This window comes from Lepidochelys kempii, chromosome 13, assembly GCF_965140285.1.
Source record: "Lepidochelys kempii isolate rLepKem1 chromosome 13, rLepKem1.hap1, whole genome shotgun sequence".
NCBI lineage: Eukaryota > Metazoa > Chordata > Testudines > Cheloniidae > Lepidochelys > Lepidochelys kempii.
In genome coordinates, this window is record NC_136392.1 from 20,264,622 (window position 1) to 20,286,170 (window position 21,549).

Here is a 21,549-nt window from a genome sequence, read left to right on the forward strand (position 1 = left end):
CTGCTCTTGACCATGATGATGGAGGATGACTGGTAGCTTTTCAAAACAAACTTGCTTTTTAAAACAAACCACAAACAATTGCCCTCCCCAGACAAGTGAGTCAGTAGAACTTCTCAGAGCTGTGCCAGAGAATGGAATCCAGTTACAGAAAGGTAAATGTCCTTTAAATCTCTTTAAATTACTAGTCTGAATTTAAAAGCAAAAGTTATTCTTTCCTCTGGGTCTCTCAGTGGGTTGTGACTGTCTCCTTGGTTCCTGGAACAAGGTCTGTTCGATGTTGAGTCCTGAGCACACTGTTGGTACTTGAGAAATACTAAATAATCTAGGATTTCTGTAGTGCCTTTCATCTGTGCTTCTCAAAGGCTGTGTTTCTGTGACTAGATTCCTCACACTAAGGTAGATGGGAATATTTGTCTCAGTTTTGTAGATGAGGAACCTGAGGCACCAGAACTTGTCTTACTGTGTAACCTTGGGCATCAGGAACTGAACCCAGGTCTGCTGTGCCAACCAGTAGATATGTTGGGTTATGACTTGTCTGGCTGTATAGCTCCTGTGAGCACCTTGCTAGTGGGGAGGGCTTGGAGAAACCAAGCTAGTGAGTTGGGGTGCCTGTATCTACCAGCATTGTGTCACTCCTGTTAGCCAGGATGCCTTAGCTGGCAGAGGAACGTCCACACTGCAGTAGACACTTGTCATCGCCCCCATTCTGCACCAGTGTATTTTTGGAGTCACCCTAACATGTGGATCTCCTTGGACTGCTGCCACTGCCCCCACATCACTCAGCACTGGCCTGTGGTCTAACAAAGCAGGAGATTTGTGGGCGGAGGAGGCAGGGGTGATTGCCTCAAGCTGTGAGCAGAGACCTTGGTGGACAGTATCTTTCTGCTCCAGGCTGTTTTCAGGCACTGCACTCTTCTGTTTGCAGGGAAGACGCTGAGCGTCAGAGTTATGATGGACGATACCGGTCGCTCGAAAGGGTTCGGGTTTGTCAACTTTGAGAAGCACGAAGAAGCCCAGAAGGCAAGAGGGTCTTTGCTTTATATATTTAATTGAATCTGTGACATTTAGAGGCCTGGCTGGGCCTTTATTCTCATGAGCAGGAGTTGACTGGTGCCAGCTGCTGAAATGCAACTAACCGATCTGTTAGTGTGAAAGATTCCATAACTTCCAAGTCCTGTCGCTTCTTGTTAACAACGTGTGTTTGGGTGGCCAGTGAGTCTGTCTGGGCAGTCATCCTAGGCAAAGGGAAGCTCTTATCTGCCCTGTTATCCAAACTTGGAAGCAAAGCTGCTTTTATACCTTTTATTTTGAAAGATCTCTAATAGCAGTGGGGGGAAATAAAGCCTACACCAAGGGGGCTGGAAGGGTGCTGGGGCTGTGGTTTCTTTTTGTGCTTAGACTTGGGATCGTCTCCTGGCAGGCTGTGGCAGACATGAACGGGAAGCAGATCAATGGCCGGATGGTGTACGTTGGCCGAGCTCAGAAAAGGATGGAGCGTCAGAGTGAACTGAAGCGTAAATTTGAACAGATCAAACAGGAAAGAGTGAGCAGATACCAGGTAATGGGAAAGAAATGGAGGTGCCTCATGCCATGTGCCTGTTTGCTCTCTGGCACGGTTGCCAGATGGAGTAACAGCATGGGATGTCTCTGCTGAGCCTCCTAGCCTCAAAGGGAAGCTTTCAGGCATTCCAGATACAAAGGCATGGCCGTTGCTGAGTGAGCACTTTTGAAAATCCCAATGGCAGCTAGCATCTCTCTCAGGGCAATGAGCCTCCTTGCTTGCCCAGTGTGCTGGGATTTCATATATCTGCATTTGTGGCACTGGATCCTTAAAGGAGCCAGTCCAGTTCCGTGCGTTACACACTCCTCCGGGGCATGACTTATAGGCGACACCTACAAGTGAGGAGTGTATAAAACCAGTGTGGTCCTAAACCCCCACGGGAAGTCAGTGACTTCACTGTATCTGCCACATACTTTTATGCCCAGAAAAAAAGGGAGGATTTGTATTAATAGTTAGTTGCAAATATGGTCTTCTGGGAAGGAGTCAGTAAGACACAGCAGAACAAGTTCCTAATGGAACATTTATTGTGGGCCTTCTGTAGCCATCCTGAGTTTTGGGATGTTTGCTGTACCTTTCTGGAGAAATCTAGTTATAGCACTGTCTGTTCTTAGGGAGTGAATTTATATGTGAAGAACCTGGATGATGGTATTGATGATGAGCGGCTGAGGAAGGAGTTCTCTCCATATGGTACCATTACTAGTGCAAAGGTAAGAGAACTGGGCTACCACGGGGAGTCTAATTCACAAGGCATTAGATCCTAAATGGCCACTGATCTCGATCTGGTGGTGCTTTATGGGGCACTGGTACTGAACATAGCAAGTCCTAGACTTTGGATCTGCGTAAGCCTCAGTCCCCAGCCCTTGAGTTGTGACTGGCTTGCATTGTCGCCTGTAGCTTTTCAGATTATGCAAATAAATCACTAATACTCCCTGCTGCTGTGGGAGACTCTTATCTGCTGCTTCTGCAGTGCTCGCAGCCCCTGCTAGCCCAGGGAACTCGGGTCAGAAATCCAGCTCCGATGTGTCCCCCACCTCAACCGCATGTGACCACATGCTAGGCTGCTACTAGAGCTGTTGTTTTTTGAAGTCAGCTGGAAATAGGTGCTAGAAATAGACACTTAGAAAAAATCACCCTTGATTATTACATGTGACTTACACTGTATGATGGCTGCACCCAGGGCTCCTGCCTCCAACCTTGCTTGAAAGAAATCAGTCCCACACAGCCCCTAGAGCCTCAGGCCACACTGTCGGTTGCCTCTGAGGCTGGCTGCTGTCCACTGTCTCCCTCCCTGCTCACGTCCCCACCTGTGATGACAGCTCTGTGTGATATGCGGATGGAGTGCCTGGCATTCAGTGGACTTTGTTGTGTTCTAATCTAATTTTAGGTGATGACAGAGGGTGGACACAGCAAAGGGTTTGGGTTTGTATGTTTTTCCTCCCCAGAAGAGGCTACCAAGGCCGTGACGGAAATGAACGGACGGATCGTCAGCACCAAGCCTTTGTACGTCGCCCTCGCTCAAAGAAAGGAGGAAAGAAAAGCGATTCTCACCAACCAGTATATGCAGAGACTGGCCACCATGAGGGCCCTGCCTGGCCCTCTCCTTGGCTCCTTCCAGGCACCCACAGGGTACTTCTTGCCTGCCATCCCACAGGTGAGGCCCCATCCATCCCTCTGGGAGGGGCTCATCAGCAGACCAATAGGGAGTCTGAGGAGCTTGCCTCGGGCCAGATTCACCTGTCTTTGGGATGGGAGGGGTGTATTTGATTCTTTGGCACCTCAGCATCTTCAGCACTGAGAATAATTGAACCAAATAGCTTGTTTTGGGACCCTAAAGTTGACAAACCAAAGATTGTCATTCTAGGGATGTCAGAGCTACAGGTGTCATTCTGAGTGGTGCTCTGTTCCAAGCACTCAGCCTTGCCGTCCTTCAACCCCTGACACACCAAGCTGATGCAGAATTGGTTACCATTAGAGTCTGTCCTGATCATCTGTCTGCTTATCAGATGGGCTACTGTGCCACGTGTCGCCTGACTCCGGTTTGCCCCGCGTGCTTGTGTTGTTGGTTGAGCACTGTCAGCATGCCCAGCACTGCCGACATTGAAGAGTCTCTGCCCCCGAAGAGCTTACAATCTAACTGGTGTACATAGTACAGTGTGTAAACACAATGGGCAAAATTTTCAAAACTGGGTGCCTAAACCTGGCTCCTAAGTCCATGTGTCGACCCTTAAATGAATGGACTGTTTTTGCTTTTGTGTTCCCCAGAAGTATTGGGAGCTGCTGCCTTCTCAACAATTCTGAAAATCAGGCCATGTAGTTACATACCTAAAGAGGCACCCGGATCCATAATGTTGGGCACCCATTTTTAAAAAATCTTGTCCACTTTGTACAGACAGTGAGATTCAAGTGAGCTTCCTGTGAGTGGCATACTGAGTGGATTGTTGTTGAAAGGCCTCGCAGACCAAGGGTGATGCAGGTGTAGGCATATGGAGAGTGGGTTTGCTTTTTAGCCGAGAGGGAGTGAGTTGATGTGTTGGGGTGGCATAGAAGGTGCAGAGGTGAGTGGGAGGAGCAGAGGAATGGGATGGCTGGAAGATGTACAGGCAACAGGAAGGGAGGCAACAGGAAATGGGTCTGTAAAACACTTGAGGACACGGCACTGCATGTGGTATAAATGCCTAGAATGCATTGGTGTGATTGGCATTATAGAGAGATTACTGAGACGCTCGGTGTTTAAATATCTGAATTATCACAGGCCTGTCCTCTGCTTTTAACCCCAGAGCTGTGATTCCCTCTAGCAATTTCACCAGACTTGCCATCTGGGGCTTTCCCCCTTTATCGTTGTGCCAGAAGTTACTAATGACTCCAGTCCCTCAGGATATCCTAGCCCTAACTGGCCTGCTTACCTGGGTACTAACATTTCTCTAGCCTCATGACTGGGCATTAATGGGTCCTGGGTCTGTAGTCATGTCGGTAACTTATGGAAGCGTTTGAATCATGCTGCTGCCAATTTCATGAAGGGATCTGTTGATCTCTGCTTCAATCCGTTCGTCCAGTCGTCTGCAGTTCCCGAGTTACAGTCCCTGTTGCTGCTGCTGTAGGGTTCTACTAACTGATTCACACTGGCGAGTGAGACACTCTGTATTCTGCTCCTTTCATAGCCACAAACCAGAGCTACTTTCTACAGTCCTAGCCCAGTTGCCCCAGTCCGTCCTGCCCCTCGGTGGAGCACGCAGCCCTCCAGGCCTCCCTGTGAGTGAATCTAAATCTGCTGTGCCCCCTCTGGCCCCCTGTGATGGGCAGTGTGTGTGTGGTGGAGGGGAGCGACAGCGTGCTTTTGTGTCTGCTCTGCGCAGCTTGGTGTGTGGTTTTGGTGTTTTCCTTCTGGTGATGGGGTAGTTTAGGACTGAACGCTCTCTAAAAGCAGCACAAACCATGCAGCTAGGGGGAACCTGTTGGTTGGTGGGTCACCTGCAGGCAATAAGCATTGGGAGGCAAACCTGCCTGCATTGCATCGAGTAAGAGAAAAGGCCTCCCCTCTTGTCTGCGTGTCAAACCCTTCGTTCTCTCACCCTACCGGTGAACACTGCCTGTTCGGGCTCACGTCCCAGCACAGGTGTTTCCTTCCATGTCTTTATCATCGGGAAATTTACAGCGTGTTCAATCATTACAGCCACCTACCACACGGCTACCCCAATCCTGAGGGCAGCAGCTCCACCCAGGCGCCTGCTGTCCAACATCAGCACCATGAGACAAGCATCCACCCAGGTGCCCCGAGTGCCACCACATGCCCAGAGAGTGGGTAAGTCAAGGAGGCAGTGGACTAGAAGTATCTAGTGAATACGTGTCCAGGAGGGTGTTGGCCCCAGTCTTCTTTGTCTGTCTGTCTGTCTGTCTCTCTCTCTCTCTCTCTCTCTGCCTTTTGGAGGAAGGGTTGGCTTGTGCAGTTGTTCATGGGTAGGCTTGGGAGGATTAGATTTTTGTCGGTAAATGTCGATAAACCTCGATTTCACAGTACACACACAGACTGACAGAGAAATATTTCCCCTGATGATGATGATCAAAATTTGCAGATAGGCAAAATTAGAATAATACTGCTTGAGAACTTTAGAATTTGATTTCCAGCTAATGACTTTGTCTGTTTTGACATGTGATGTTGACAATTTGTAATGGTTATAATACTTAACTTTTTGAATCTCAGCATCTACTGTCATTTAAATTTTCACAGGTATGGGAAATTATTTAATCTTTCCCAGTAAACATTGATATTACCTGTCAAAATTATAAAAATAAAGACATAGAAATTCTATCGAGCCTATTAATGGGTGGGGGGGGGCAGTGGAGGATTTTGAAAATCTTGCCCTCTCTCCCTTTGAAGTTGGAGTGTAGGTAAGAACCTTGCCCCAAAAGCTTGCAGTAGAATGGCATAGTGTGTCCCCAAGGGACTTAGGGCTTGTCTACACTTACCGGAGGATTGACTGTTGATTTAGCGGGTCTAGTGAAGACCCGCTAAATCAACCACCAATTGCTCTCCCATTGACTCCTGTCCTCCACTGGATCGAGAAGAGTCGGGAGTCGACAGGAGACTCTCTCGTCGACATTGCATAGTGTGGACCCCACAGTAAGTAGATCTAAGCTACGTCGACTTGAATTACGCTATTCATGTAACTCAAATTGCGTAGCTTAGAAAGACTTTCATGCGTAGTGTAGACAAGGCCTCAGACAGCACTAGTAGTGCATGGGTTTGTAGTTCTCAGAGAATGTTGTTGTCTTTGGGTCGGTGCCTAGCACAAAAGGACCCTGATCCTGATTGGTCCCACCATGTGCTGTTCAGTAGTAATGACCACAGTCTGAGATTTAACATTCAGGCAAAGTGTGTTCTCCAGGCAAAAACAGATTTGAAGGGATTCGCTGGACAAAGGAAGTGGTTTTTAATGGCTCCAGTTAAACGACAACAAAGGTTTTGAGATTCCAAGTAAAATAGAAATTGCCAGTGCTTATGGTGGAGACTGACCGGGATGGATGGTCTGAAAATGCTCTGTGCTAATCTTGTGCCTTTAGATTTGGTTTGGCTGTTGCTCTCAGGGTTTGCTCTGAGCAGTGAGTGCCTGCCCATGACTGCATCTAGTTCATCCCCTCTGGGCTCATCTACTGACAGGCAGCTCTTGCTTCTGCAGGACTGGGGAATGGGGTTTGACTGTCTTGGCCTCTTGTGCTAGGTATCCAAGTCAAGGATACCTATGAGAGAGACTCAGTGGCTTGTCAGTCAGTTTACCTAGTCACTTTTCACTAGCATAAGTGATGTGGTGGCGGAGGTTTAGCAGGTTCAACAGCACAATCTGAGGGCCAGCTTTGGGGGTGATGTGTATGTAGGACTTAGTTGCTTTCCTTGCTACTCTCTGCATTTCTGGCTCCTTAGTGTGTTAGTTACACCAGGTCAGTCTCTCACACTTGGACTTAGTTGGCCAAATTCTAGGTGATGTGTAAAGGGGGTGAGGTAGAAGCTGCATGTTGGTAAGAGGCACAAGTCTCAGGTGGTCTAAGATATGTAATTTACTGGCTGGAGTTGCCAGGAATTGCACTGGCCTAAATTCTCTCTCTCTCTCTGTCTTTGTGGCACTTAGACTTGCTTCTGTATTTGGCCCTCGGTCTTTTCTGTTCTTTAAACAAGCAGATGATGTGAAGCAGTTGGTGTCAGAGACACTTTGTTGAGTCCATTCTCTTTGGCAAGGTTCTGGGCTTCTGGTAGCTGAAGGGAAGGAAAGTGGTTCCCCAATGAGTTTTTGGAGCAGGGTGCATGAGGAAGCTGTAATGCTGCTCCCAAATGGTGAAGTGGGAGGTCTGGTGGCCCCACAATCCATGTGAAATGGAAACAGCCCACACGAGCATGGGGGCGGGGAGGGGGGGCGTTGGAGGGTCCCATCAGTGTTGTTTCTCTTCAGTTTTCTTTGTCCTTTTTCTGTACTTTCCTTTTGCGGAGTCAGGCAGGCAGCAGGAGGAGGGCAGCCTCCTGCTCCTGCACGAATGACAGCATGCTGCCTGTGGCTCCTGCTGTGAGCGAGCACCGTTGTGCCATCCTCGCTGATGCATTTGCAGTAGGGGGCCTGGGGCAAGCGCCTTGGTACCAGGGCTTGGTGCTGCCCTTCAGCTGCTGATGCTGAGAGGCGTCAATCTATGGGTGGGGAATGAAAAAGACAGGTCCATTCGTTGACATCCCCCCACTCCCCTGATTGATTACCCTGCGCTAGGAGAGCACGTAGCCTTTTTGAACTTGAGTGGCACCCGCACGTTGCTTTGAAGTTGAGGGGCGTATTTTACGTGCCCCGCTTGGCATGCTACTTTCATGCTCTTGGCAGGTGTAGAGTTCATGCCTGTGCACATGCATATTGGCACATCTCTTCCTTGCTAATGTTCCTGTGTCTCTTCCAGCCAACATAGGGACCCAGACGCTTGGTGCCCGTGCACCCACCTCACCAGCCCTGCTGCGGGGCGTGCCACAGTATAAGTACTCCTCAGCGGTGAGGAACATCCAGCCGATGGGAAACGTGGCACCTATGCTGGTACAACAGGTAACCCATTCACAGGATTTTGTCCTAGAGGTGCTGATGCTGGGGCAGAGCCCAGTGTTCTGCTCAAGAGTCACAGGGAGGGAGAAGCGGAACAGAATGCTGAACCGTGGCCATTCAAAAATAGCCTTTGTTTCCTGATCCCCTGCCGGGCAAAGATGGTGGCCAAGTTCTGAAAGGCCTTTGGTGTTCCCATTTGCATTTGATGAGAACTCTGCTGCTGCTGCTAGAGAGTTTCTGGTGGAGGTGGAGGAAGGATGGAGTCGCACCTTGAGTAGGACTGCCAACCCTCCCGGTTTTGCCGGGAGTATCTCGGAATTGGGCTCTATCTCCTGGAGGATACTGAAGCCAAATCAGAAGATTTTAGGCCAATAAAAGTCCAGCGTTGCAGCAGGGCTAAGGCAGGCTCCCTGCCTGCCCTGACCCTGTACTGCTTCCAGAAGTGGCTGGCCCATCCCTGCAGCCCAGCGGCGGCGAGTTATATGGGCCCGTGGTGGCCAGGCTCCGGCAATATTCAGGGCCACAGGGCCTGGCTCCACCAATGTTCGGGGACAGGTCTCTCCCCTGGCCACACCTGCCGCCCCCAGGCACCTCCCCCTGCCCCAGGAGTATCCTGCCTCTCCCCTGCAGCTCCACTCTGCTCTGCTGGCTCCCAGCATCAACTGCCGCCGCAGGGTCCTAGTGTCCCCCCAACCACTCTTGGCAGGGCAGGCTGCCTTTACCCTGCCCTTCCACCTCAGACCCTTCCCTTTTCTGGCAGGACCCTCACCAGCACAGGGGGCCCCCCCGCCCGCAATCACCGCTCCTGCCCCACGCTGGGTAAGGGCAGCCCCATCCCTTACCCCCCAGTGAGGCTATAGAGAGGGGCAGCAGCAGGGGAGGAGGTGCACATATGATGGCAGGTCCCCCCACCTGGCACCCACCACAGGGGAGGTGAGGAGGCTTCCTGGACCTGAGAGGGGCCATGTGCAGTGACAGTGGTGTGGGGTGGGTGTGCTGCTGGGGGGAAGGGGAGGGCCCTCCCGCAGAGCTCACTGCTGCTGGCAGGGAGAGGGCTGGGGGGAGTCCTCCTCTCTGGCCCCATCCCTGGGTCAGCCTGCCTGCACCCCAAACTCATCCCCAGCCCTGCCCCACCCCAGATCCCACACCCCCAACCCTCTGCCCAAGCCCTGAGCCTCTCCAACACTCCAAACCCCTCATCCCCAGCCCCAGCCAGAGCCCTCACCCTCCCACACCCCAGAGCCCTCATCCTCCTGCACCCCAACCCTCTGCCCTAGCCCTGAGCCCCTCCCACATCCCAAACCCTTCATCCCCAGCCCCACCCCACAGCTCTCACCCCTGCACCCCCTCCCAACCCCAAACTCCCTCCCAGAGCCTGCACCCCTCACCTGCTCCTACACCCCCACTCCTTGCCCCAGCCCAGAGCCTACACCCAAACTCCATCCCAGAGCCTGCACCCCTCACCCCCTCCTGCACCCCTGCCCCAGCCCGGAGCCTGCACCCAAACTCAGTCCCAGAGCCTGCACCCCAGACCCCCTCTCCCACCCAAACTCCCTCCCAGAGCCTGTACCTCTCACCCCTTTTGCACCCAAACTCCCTCCCAGAGCCTGTACCTCTCTTGCACCCCAATCCCCTCCTCCAGCCCAAGGCCTGCACCCCAGACCTCCTCCTCCCACCCGAACTTCCTCAGAGAGCCTTAGGCAGGTAGGGGACAGCGTTTGGTGGTGGGGTTCTGGGCACCACCAAAATTTCTACAAACCTACCACCCCTGCTGCAGCCCCTGGGGGTGGGCAGGGGTCTCCACGTGCTGCCCCTGCCCCTAGCGCTGACTCTGCAACTCCCATTGGCCAGGAACTGTGGTCAATGGGAGCTGCAGAGGTGGTGCCTGCGTGCGGCAACCCTTGCCCCCCTCCCCTCTTCAGGGGCCACAAGGACATGTCGGCTGTTTCCGGGAGAGGCATGAGGCCAGGGCAGGCAGGGAGCCTGCCTTAGCTCCGCTGTGCTGCGACTGGGAGCCACCCGAGGTAAGCGCTGCCCGGCCAGAGCCCACACTCCTCACCACCTCCTGCACTCCAACCCCTTGCCCCAGCCCAAAGCCCCCTCCTGCACCCAAACTCCCTCCCAGAGCCTGCACCCTTTCCTGTGCACCCAAACTCCCATTCCCCAGCCCAGAGCCCCCGCTTGCACCCTACATCCCCTCCCACACCCAACCCTCTGCCCCAGCCCGCTGAAAGCAAGTGAGGGTGGGGGAGAGCAAAGAGCAGAGGGAGGGGTGATGGAGTGAGCAGGACGGGGCCTCTGAGAAGGGGCGGAGCAAGGGTGTTTGGGTTTGTGTGATTAGACAGTTGGCAATCCTAACCTTTAGGGAATTGCTCTATCTTGCGTGGTCCTGTTAGAGGAGGGAGTGGCTAAAGCATCACCTACTGAGCACTACCATCTGGCTGTTAAGCCTGCAGATAGGAAAGGCAGGCACCCAATCATACAGAGCTGCATCTTGACCTTACCTGCCAGACCACTCAGATCAATGCAAAGCATTGCATGCTGCGTCTAGTGCCTTGGGTGGACGCCTCATCTATGTGCTGTAGTCTCCTCCATTTGATACCTTGGTGCAGCCCTCACCCTCCTTGGAGACCATCAGCTGGGCCAAATCTGGCCAGCCCAGATACCGAGAGTCCCCAGGGATGGGAGGGGAGAGGAGAGGAGATTGAGTTTAGTCTCCCTCCTGAAGTGTACAGATTCTCTTTGTATTATGACTCTGCTCTCTTATCAGCCCACTTGGAAACTGCCAGACTCTTGCCACTTAGCAGGGTTGATTCTTAATGCTGGTAGCAAAGCTGGAATCTGAGTATCTCCTCCTCTGTGGGAATGGGGAAGCTCTTCCTCTAGTACTGAAAATGGGACTCCTCAAATGGCTTTCAGCATTGCTAAAAACAAGTCTCTTGTGCCTTTTAGAGAGATGCTGTCTGGGAAGTCCAGGTGCGGGCGGCCCTGAAAGAAGCCAGTGATTTAATGGAGCTGTGCTCTAGTGATGAGGGCAGGGGACTGGGATTCCAGGCTCTTTGGGGCCACTTCTGGCTCTGCCATTGATTCGTGTGTGACCATGGGCAACTCACAATCAGCACAGCTCAGGCTTCTCATCTGCAAAATGGGGGTAACTTGCCTTGGGGCTGGATTAAGACCGAGGCACTACAGGTTCCTGCTTAGGGACCCAGCTGCTGGAGTTGTGAGACAATACCACTATTTTTTTTTTTTTTTTAATGAAAGCTGAAATTATCTTTCTAGCCTCATGATTGTGAATAAAAGCTTGAAAACATGAGTCAAGTATAACCGATGCAGCGAAGTCTCCTTGCTTTAGGCTCCGTACACATTAGCTTGCAGAGGTGTGAATAGTCCCCCCAACGCACTTCCGTGGAGTACCCCATGCTCTGAGGGGCACTGCCAGCACCACTCCAGCTGAGAGCTGAGTGGCAGGAGAGGGCAGCAGGCACAACCCCTCACCCACAGACACATCCAGGCTGCTGCTGGGTAAGCAAGCCTCCCCCCCACTGCCACTCCTGCCTTTTGGTGGGGAGAACAGGCCTCTGTTGCCATCCCTAGTGGGGGGGCTGATAAGTGGGCCCCATGCTGCTGCCCTGCCTCTCTGGGCAGGGACACGGGCCGGGTCTGTGCTACAGAGGCACAGCTACAAAGCAGTGCTGCAGAGCACTGGAGCGTGGGCACCTCCTGCGTAGGTGGAAGCGGGTTTTCCATTGCTGTGAGATTTTTCACAGCCCTGAGTGACATAGCCGGGTCACCCTACGTGTTAGATGCAGACCAGGCCTCCTGATGTGCCTAGGCCACAGATTGCCTTCATCCAGCCCTGACTTGCCTTCCTCATAGGGGTTACGGTTAATGATTGAGATCCCCAGATGAAAAGAGGCTGTAACTACCAAGCCCTCCCAATAGACTGTGCCCTTCTTCCCTGACTCCTTGCTTCTAAAATATGACTTGCGCACCTTGATTAGCCCAAATGCTGCTTCCTGTCCTTCTGAGTGATTCTATCCCTTGTACTTTGTTCAGGCTGGAGAACCTGCTGTTCATATTCATGGGCAGGAGCCTCTGACTGCATCCATGCTCGCTGCAGCTCCTCCTCAGGAGCAGAAGCAAATGCTAGGTAGGTGCCGGTGAAGCTGTTCCTTTACACCCTGGTAGAATGAGGATATTGACCTACTGGAGCTGTTGCTGCACTGTGTGTGTATTGCACGTCAACAAGCCCAAGGTTTCTTCCTAGCCCCGTATGTGGCACTTGTGGGATTTCCACAGCCTGTGCGATAGTCTCCAAGGCAACAGAAACAAACTCTTGTTAAATCTGGGCTGTGTTGTGGAGTGCTTTTGCTTGTAGTCCTTTGTACCATAGCCTGTGGGAGTGGTGCGATGGGTCACTGCATCCTGGGCCAGGCTAAGGGAAAACCTATGAGCTCAGAACACGAAGGAGAGCTCCACCCTGCCCGCTCTGCCAGGTTACAATGGGGACAATGTTTCAGGCGCCCCTGAATTTCAAAGACACACTTCACTGCTCCTGTCAGGTTTTGGGTGAGCAGTTTGTTGCCTGTCAATCAGCTGTTTACCTCACAGGGGCTGTCTCTAGCAGGCGATCAGGCTCTGCCAAAGTGTTCAATTTCACATGGAGTCTGGGACTTCCCGCTGACTGAGCAGCTGGTGTTGGTGCATGAGCACAAGCTGTGCAGAGACGTTGCATCCGGATGCTTGTCAGGCTCTAAAGAGCTTAGCTACAGAGAGACTGGCCTGGCTGTCGGTTCCATGGGTAGAGCACTTGTCTCAGGTACTTGGGTCAGCCAGATATAGAATTGAGCAGAGACCATTCCTTCATCACTAGACTGGCACTCCAAGCAAGCTCCCTTAGAAACAGACACTCTTAATATTCTCCATACTGCCCTTTTCCAACCCACCAGGAAGGGTACTGGGAGATGTGCTATTCTCCCTTTCTCAATGCTTGCTGCACTTTCAATACAGCCCAGCTGCAGCAGGTGGCTGCTGCTCTCCAGTTTCAGCCAGCAGCCTTGCTCCCTGCATGTGTTCTCTCTGCAGCATCCAGGAAGCTCTCCCTGAGCTGCCATCTGCTTTGCTGCTGTGTTTCTTGATTACTAAATTCTAGTTCCACCAGAGAAATGCTAGTGACTCAGGTTATTTTCATGGCTCTACCAAAACATGGTCTTTGCAACCTTTTTTGGCCTGTTTTCAGCGCATTAGGTACACTACCAATTCTCACCGACGAAAGGATGCCAACCAGAAACGCTACCAATAAAGTCAGGGCAGTGCTCTACTCAGTCTTGGGGGAGGAACTCTGTGGGGCTCCTCACTCAACTAATTGGTTAGTATCTCTGCACCTGGATAAAGCTGCCTTTCTCCAGCCAGTGAAACTGGTTGCTGTTCACACAACATTACTTAGCCCTGGATGGCACTTCACAGATGTTAGTGACGTTGGCACCTGAGTAACTGTTCCAAATCCACTTCCATGTGCAGATGTGACCACAGCTCCTGCAGGATAGAGAAGCTGACATAGTTCTTTTCTAGCAGTCTGGTTCTGGCTCTGGCCTGCGTGTCCCAATGACAGACTGTAAAGGAAGCAGCAACTATGCCTCTTGTTAATACCCAGTCTTCCAAACTTTTTTCCATGTGTGGTCTCCTAAGCATCACCCTGTTCTCATAGCTAAAAACATTTTAATCCAAGGCTTTCAGATTTATGGGGACTAGTGCGAAACAGCAGGATTGAAGAGCTGCAGCTGGAGATGCTGCTACACTCAGTTTCTCACCTGTTCAAGCAGCAAAAGGCTGGGAACCAGAATCGGCCCCATTCAGCATACAAGTAGAACAGGTCTCAGCAGCTGTGTGTTGACACCATCTCCATTTTGCACAATGTGCCTGGCTAGCAGCCATGTCTGACTCTGTTCTTGGGAAGCCGAATGGCATAGTGAGTCAGGGCATCAGCCCTTTAACTTCAGCGGGCTTTGATTTCAGCTTTCTCTCAAACCCACCGGGCTCACTGTCAGTCTTGAAATCGTCCAGATCCCAATCTGTGCATGTTACAAACCCCTTCTCTGCTTAAGAGAGGCCCGAGAATGGAACAACTGCAGGGAGGCACATGGCTGTGCTCGGGACTGAGGTGCATTGGCAAAGCTGTGTGTGGGGAGCCCAGCACTGAGGGGTATTGGCAGAGCTGTGTAGGAGAAGCTTGCACAGCACCTGGCTGGTATAAGTCCTTGTTCCTGGCCCCTCATCTTAGCACCAGATTCTCTCGCCGTGGTTCAATGTCAAGGAAAATGTAACTAGTGGTACAGGTCCTGATTGTGCATTCACACCCCCAGCAGGGATTGGAAGCTTTCTTGGAACATGGGATCTGGGTGCTTGCAAACACCTCTGCAGCAAAGCATTGGTGTGTGAACAGTGATCTCCCTGATCTGTACCCCTCCTACCCTGATGAGAGAAGATCAGAGCTGGGACTCATTCTGTGTGGGGGCAGGCTGGGTAGGGCTGGAGAGAGGATGTTGAATCAAAAAGGTCTGAAGTTGCCTTGGATTTTTCCATAATGTGTAAGGCTATCCTTGATGTTGTGACCAGGTGAACGCCTTTACCCCCTAATCCATGCCATGCACGCCTCATTGGCTGGGAAGATCACAGGAATGCTGCTAGAGATCGATAACTCGGAGCTGCTGCTTATGCTAGAATCACCAGAATCCCTCCACTCCAAGGTAGGAAGTAGCCAACGCTCTAAAGAATGAATGTTTCCAATGCAATGCATGTCACAAAATGAAAGAATCTGGTGCTGCAAATAGTAAAGCTGCTAACGAATGTGTGTGTGCAGAGGGGCTGCAGGGAGGTAAGGGTCAGCATTGTTTTAGGGTGAGATGGAAAAGCAGATACAGCTCCTGATAAATAAGCAGCTCAAATGATAATGCAACGCCTTCCCCTCACTCTCCAGAACTGTGGGAGGAGAAGAGGCCAGGCTAGAGTGCAGCAGCTCTCTGGAAGCTAGGAGACCAATTTTGAAATCCATTTGGAGATGGATAGGAAGCATGGTGGGAGTTGAGGCAGGGAATGTCCTAGTTTTCTGGATCAAGACGGTAAAGATTGCAGCATTCTGACTGCTCTGGAAGTTTAGAGAGCAGAGTTCTAAAAACACTGGGAAGATATTGCAGAAGTGGAGGCAGAAATAAGGATTTCAGCAGAAGCAGAATGAAGGATTTGTTCTTTCAGAGTTTGTCTGAGGAGCATTTTGTACCTCTCATTAACTGATTGCCAATTAGCTCTAGGAACTTAGTACATCAGGGCTAGTCTGGACACGCTCCATGTTTGTTCCTGGCTACAAATGTTTGGAACCCTCCGAGGTATGGCCACTCTGGCCTTTACAAGGCTGTGAAGTTTGACGATCAATTAACTGAAGGGTTGTGTTGTTGTTTTTTTTTTAAATCCCTCTTGTTAGAGACAAAATACTCAGTGATCAAGAACGGATGATAGCTTGGCTGATTCTTTCCCATAAGGAAACTCCAGGATTCTTAGGCCTTCTTGAGAACCAAAGTCAGTGTGCATGTAGGGAGAGATTGGCTGGGGGTAACCAGAAGCTGGCAGAGCTGAGACCAGAAGATACCAGAGGGATTGGAGAGAGTTAAGGGACTTGGAGCAGTATGTGACTTGCTTCAAAGAGATGTCCCACAGTGAAGATAGCACAGGGATATTCAGAAGTCAGAGAGAGATTTGTTGTGTCTGAATGTTTGGTTGTCTTATTCCAACATATTTTTCATGTTTTAATCCTTCACTTAACCCATGTCAAACTCATCCTGGGTTTGGGGGTCAGACTCTGTATTGTATGCACTGCCCTTAAATGTTGGGGCATTTTGAGTGAATCCAGTGCTTTATGAAAATATCAGCTCTGGCTACAGCCACGTAGTGTATGTGTTGGTGCTGTACTAGGTCCCACCCCCCGCACAGCTTGGCCATTGCATCTCCGTCCTGCAAACATCCCCTGCTATTCCAGTTTGGAATCTCTCTGATGTGGGTGTGTCCATTCCAAACTGTGCTTTGGCTGTATGATGTGGACATGCTTCCCCCTGAAACCGCCAATCTCCCAGCACGCGTGACAGAAGCAGCTTGCATTGTACTCATTTTAGTCTGATATTCTAAGTACGACTGTTTTTTTCACATGTAAAACCTTAAAGGAACCACTTGGCTCTCAGTTATTTGGAGGGTGTCTGGAACCTGTTTGTGGACAAGTGGCTGGTGGCTACATGGCAAAGCACAGAAAGCAAAGGGAGAGACCAAATCAGATAGAGATTTGCATATTCCAGACTATGGGCTTGCATATTCCCTGAATAAGTGAAGTAACTCCAGGCTCCCTCTCTTAAAAATGCGGCCATTCTTGCTGGTTTAAATCTTGGATTCCAAGGGCCACGATCATAAAGTGAAGGTGACACAAGGGCAGGTTTATAGGGTTTTGTTCACACAGAGCTAGTTCCTAGATATCCTATGATTATATGTTGTGCTAAAGAAGTGTCAAAAGCTATTCAGTCAGTCTGTAATAATACAAGATCCTGGCGACTTTGCTTGTAGTCATTGGGCAACAAGCTCTCAGAAGGCAAATTCTGCTGTAAGCTGTTTCCTTTAGAACTTTTTAGAAGCTGTAGGTCATCAGGTCTCCACACTTTGCTTTCTCCAGTCCTGTAATATCACTCACATAAGAGAGAGCCCATAAAGGAGCCTGGATAGCATGAAAATGAATGTGCTAAATCTGAGGCTGCTGCAAACTCCAATCCTGTCTGACACATTCAGTCTGAGCAGCAACCTCTTTATTCTGAATTTTGAGCTGGTAAAATACTGGCTGTGTGAAATTTTTCATATTTTTCTTGCATATCTGGTGTACGTTTGGCCCCAGGGTCCCATCAAAACCTCTGTCCTGAACGGATTGGCTGTATTTCGTTGCTACTGGAGGCAGGATTAATATTTTTCACCTGTGTCTCCCTTTTAAATGAACACGGGGGTTTATCAGGTGGGATCAGACTGCTGGGTCATCTCCGTAGGAAGTGGGTCTCAGTGGCCAATACCAGGCACTTCAGAAGACATCAAAGTGCCCTGACTGCGCAGAGCTGTATGAAAAGGGAGGTGGGTTGTTGTCTGCCGAGTAGATCAGCAGGAGCATGTGGGATGCACGTGCTGATAGCTACTGCCATCCTTTCAGTCAGGACTGCCATTGTCTGTCCGTGTCGTGCTCAAGGTAGTTGGGGGGCTCCTCTGAAGTTATTACAGAAGGCAGAACTCCACATAGACCTAGGAACTGGCTATAGTAGGCTCATCTACTGTCTGAGTGATTTCAGAGTAGCAGCCGTGTTAGTCTGTATTCGCAAAAAGAAAAGGAGTACTTGTGGCATTTTAGAGACTAACAAATTGAGTGTAACTTCTGGAGTTTTGAGGCAGTGGGGAATCAGACTTCAAAATAAAAATAATCTAACCTAAATGCAATGTTGATTAAACATAGCAGCCCTGCTAACTAACTTGCCTCTTGGAAGGGACAACTATACTAAGGTCAAGTTGGAAGCCTTGAGTATCCTGACTGTTACCTGTGTAGGAAGCTTCCAGGTGTCAGAACAACTAAACTTCTCTCCACCTTGTGCTTTGCTTTGTGAGATCGAGGAAGCGGTTGCAGTGCTCCAAGCACACCAGGCTACCGAATCATCGCTTAACAGCAGTGCTGCAACGTTCCTCCTATGAGACCCAGGTAGGTGTGGAAGGCTGTGCGGAAGCTGGTCTCATGGCAGGGTATAATGTGGAGAAGGGTCCCTTTCTGCCTGGAATGTGAGCGCCAGAGAAGTCTTGTCAAGATTAGTCAAGGTGGACTTGGGAAAGCAATGAGTGTGTTTTTGTCTTGGACCCCGACTTCAAACTTAATTCCTTTATATGAATCGATGTCTCCTGCTATTTTCCAAAACTTGATGATTGTACCAGAGAAAAATTAATGCTAAATGGGTTAATTTCAATGTAAATCTGGGGAGGCAACTTGGAGGTGAAAAATAAAGCAATCTGGCTTTCCTTGTAGCCCTCATAGAATCTGGTGAAATCATTCCTGATGCCTTCACATGGGATTGCAGAATAGCTTAACCCAGTGGTTCTCAAACTTCATTGCTCCACAACCACCTTCTGACAACAAAAATTTCTACATGACCCCAGGAGGGGAGACTGAAGCCAGAGCCTGCCCGAGCCCCACCAAAGCCTGAGCCCCACCACCTCGAGCGGGGGGACAAAGCCAGTGCCCAAGAGCTTGAGCCCCACCACTCAGGGCTGAAGCCCTGGGTGGTGGGGCTCAGGCTTCAGCTTTTGCCCCAGCAAGTCGAATGCCATTAAAATAGGGTCCTGACCCACTTAGGGGTCCTACCCCACAGTTTTAGAACCGCTGGCTTAACCTATTATCCTCTTAGAATCTTAGAGCCTCTAATCTGGATCCATTAGCAGTGATCATGCCCCATCCCAGTACAACTCCAGCAGAAGCTTCCAGCTTTCCTGTTTGGTAACAGAAAAGAAATGGCCAGAACTTCTATGCACCCCTTTGTAAGATAAAGTTTGGTCATGCAGTTTCCTTGCTCTCACGGGTCACTTAATTCAAGTTCAGTATTGGTATGTGAACTCTAGGCTAATTTAGACTGAGCTTCTGTGTCTAACATGTCTAAAGTGTATATTTGTTGTAGAGGAGGGACTCTGAAGAACACTTGGCTCTGAAGATAAAGCAACTACAACCCTGACATGCATCACCACATATATTGGACGCATTTATTTATTTTTTCTGTGTACAGACAGCAACACTGACTTGCATTCAAAGCCCAACGTTACTTTTTCTTTGTGCACCAAAAACTTTGCAAAATGATTTTTCCCCATAAATGAACTGCATCTATGTAACACTGTCCATGTGAGCTCTCTTCTGACAATCCTCACCACTGAGAGCAGGTAGTGAAAATGTTAACAAGGGGGGCACGTGGTAGAATGACAACCTCTCCTTGTGAGTGGCGAGGAGGGAGACACGATTGGTTCAGTTGTAGTGTTCCATGACATGATGAATCATCAGAGCTTGTCATTTTTAGTAAGTTCTTTGGGTTCTGTAATGTTTTATTTGTTCATGTAGTTGACACCATAAACAGCTGATACACCTGCCCTCACTATGTGCTCGTCACTGTCTTTCTTTCAAGAAGAAATGGTTTCTTCTGTATAAGTGGCAGTAAGTGATTAGACCTAAGGCTGATCTTCAGCAATAATGGAGGGATGGATGGGTTGGAGGCCTATAATCCTGAAAACTGACTAGCAGGTGGAAAAGAGTAGGACTGAATGGTCAATTTTCATGCTGGCACAAGGCTAACAGCGGGCTGCCCAAGATTATTTATTAGGTCCAGTGTTTTAATGTATCTTATTAATGATTTGGAAAGGGGGGTGAGCCATGAAGCAGCAAAATTTGTAGATGACACAGTTGTCTGTTAGTCAAGACCAGGGAGGACTGTGAGGAACTTCAAAGAGATGTAACGAAGCTCGGTGAATGGGCAAATGAAGCTCAGTGTTGATAAATGCAAAGTGATGTGTACGGGAGGGGAAAAAAATAAATCACTGTCTTGGTTCTAACTTAGCTGCATGCAGTCCCGAAAGGGGCCTACTTGCCACTGTATACTGCTCCATGAAGACCTCTGTTCCATGTACAGATGTGGTCAAAATAAGCAAACATGTTAGGATGCATAAAGAATGGAATGTCCAATATAGAAAATATCAGGATAACATTATTCTAGGCACAGCAGGTAGTGCTGCCTATAATTAAGGTTGCTTGACACATTCCTTCAGTTGCTTGTAACTTTGCCCAAACAGCTATAGTCTGGCATGTTCCATGCTGGGTGTCTGCCTTTGCTGAACGCTGTTTGGGGCAGGGGGGAAATGTGATCATGGAATTATAGACTAATGAATGCACAATGACATGGGGTGCTAAGGTAAGGTTGTACTGTCAACCTTAAATTTTGGCATTTCCTAACTTGAGTGCTTGCCTCTGCAACCTTAACATTCTTTCTACATAATTTATTTTCCATGTAACAGAGATCACTGGTGCAACCTCATATGGAATACTGAGTGTACTAGTCACTCCATCTCAAAAAGGATATTGCAGAAATGAAGGGCCATGAGAGTGGTGGGGGGAGTAACTGGAAAAACACGAGAGACTGAAAAGACTGGGATCATTAATCTTAAAAAGTAGATAAGAGGGGATATAAAATATGGAAAAGTGAATGTTAAAGAGATGGCAGAGTGGGAGTTTGTTCTTCCTGCCTCTTAACACAGGAACAAGGAGACATTGGATGAAATGCAAATTCAAAACTGATCAAGGAAAATACCTATTAACAAAGGCAAACAAATTGTGTGACTCACTGAGCTCAAGAACTAATGTGGGGGACAGATTACTTCATATCTGCTTAGTGTGACATTCTTACATCTTCTGTAAAGCATCTAGCACTGGCTGCACTGGGAGACAAAATACTAGACTAGATCAGAGCTGAGGTCTATCAAGTATGGCAACTCCTGTGAATGGGAGGGTTTCCAACAGCAGTGACTGGGTTAGTCTGCTACATTTACATAATACCTTTTGTACCAACGGATTCTTAAGTATGTTACAAACATGTGTATGTCATGTCATGTTCTTCATTCTATCCTCCCTTCTCAATTGCAGCCAGTTTTGCTGTTTCAATATTTGGACTTTCTTGGGCAAAGGCTGTTTGTTGCTTGCAGAAATGTTAGTAATTAATAATGCACCTTTTTACTTGTAACACCCTAGTCAGAGCTGGAGCTGAACTGGCGGGTAGAAACACTTAGCATTAAACTATGTCCCTCCTAGTCAGAGATGGCAAAGATGTATGGCTTACTGCATACAACTGAAGGGGGAGAGGAGATGTTAAAAACCATGTGAGGGAAGCTGAGGTCTATAAGCAGCAATCAACTTGTAAGAGTGAGTGTAACTGCTACCTCCTAGGTAGAGCCACTCCTGAGCTTTAGCAGAAATAGCCTATTCTGTCCTGGGCTCAAGGCCTAACAGGAATTGATGAGTTGATACTCCCTTTCTCCTGTGTTCTGATGGGGTCCTTCAGCTAACTTCTGTGAAAAGCTTCTCCATGAATGCACTGTGCTCCCTTCTGCTTTGAGCATGTATGTGTTCAGTTAGTATCTGGAGCTTAGGCTCTGTAATAGAAAGCTGTTTGTTTCATTTTTGATTGACTGATTCTTCCCATCTAAACACTGCTGGGCTGTGGTAAAGAGAGTGTAACAGGCACCTGTACACCAAACAGTAATGGCCTAGGGCAGTGGCTCTCAACCAGGAGTAAGCGTAGCCCTGGTGGTATGCAGAGATCTTCCAGGGGCTACATC

The 21,549-nt window shown here is 49.5% G+C and overlaps 1 protein-coding gene across 5 annotated transcripts in view; it reads left to right on the top strand.

Annotated features, from left to right (window-relative positions):
* PABPC1L (poly(A) binding protein cytoplasmic 1 like) overlaps nt 1–21,162 on the top strand; it is a 29,426-nt gene extending 8,264 nt beyond the window's left edge. For 2 of the 5 annotated variants that reach the window (XM_073309650.1, XM_073309649.1), the window contains 5 exons: nt 926–1,020; nt 1,421–1,558; nt 2,173–2,268; nt 2,946–3,212; nt 5,232–5,351. In XM_073309650.1, coding sequence (XP_073165751.1) covers nt 926–1,020; nt 1,421–1,558; nt 2,173–2,268; nt 2,946–3,212; nt 5,232–5,261 — 626 coding nt within the window. In that variant the 3' untranslated portion in view covers nt 5,262–5,351. Of the gene's footprint in view, nt 1–925; nt 1,021–1,420; nt 1,559–2,172; nt 2,269–2,945; nt 3,213–4,719; nt 4,811–5,231; nt 5,361–7,987; nt 8,128–12,183; nt 12,278–14,742; nt 14,874–17,799; nt 17,891–18,854 lie in introns of those variants that run through there. The other 3 variants (XM_073309653.2, XM_073309651.1, XM_073309652.1) reach the window with 3 other exon arrangements.
* Nucleotides 21,163–21,549: the final 387 nt, after the last annotated feature.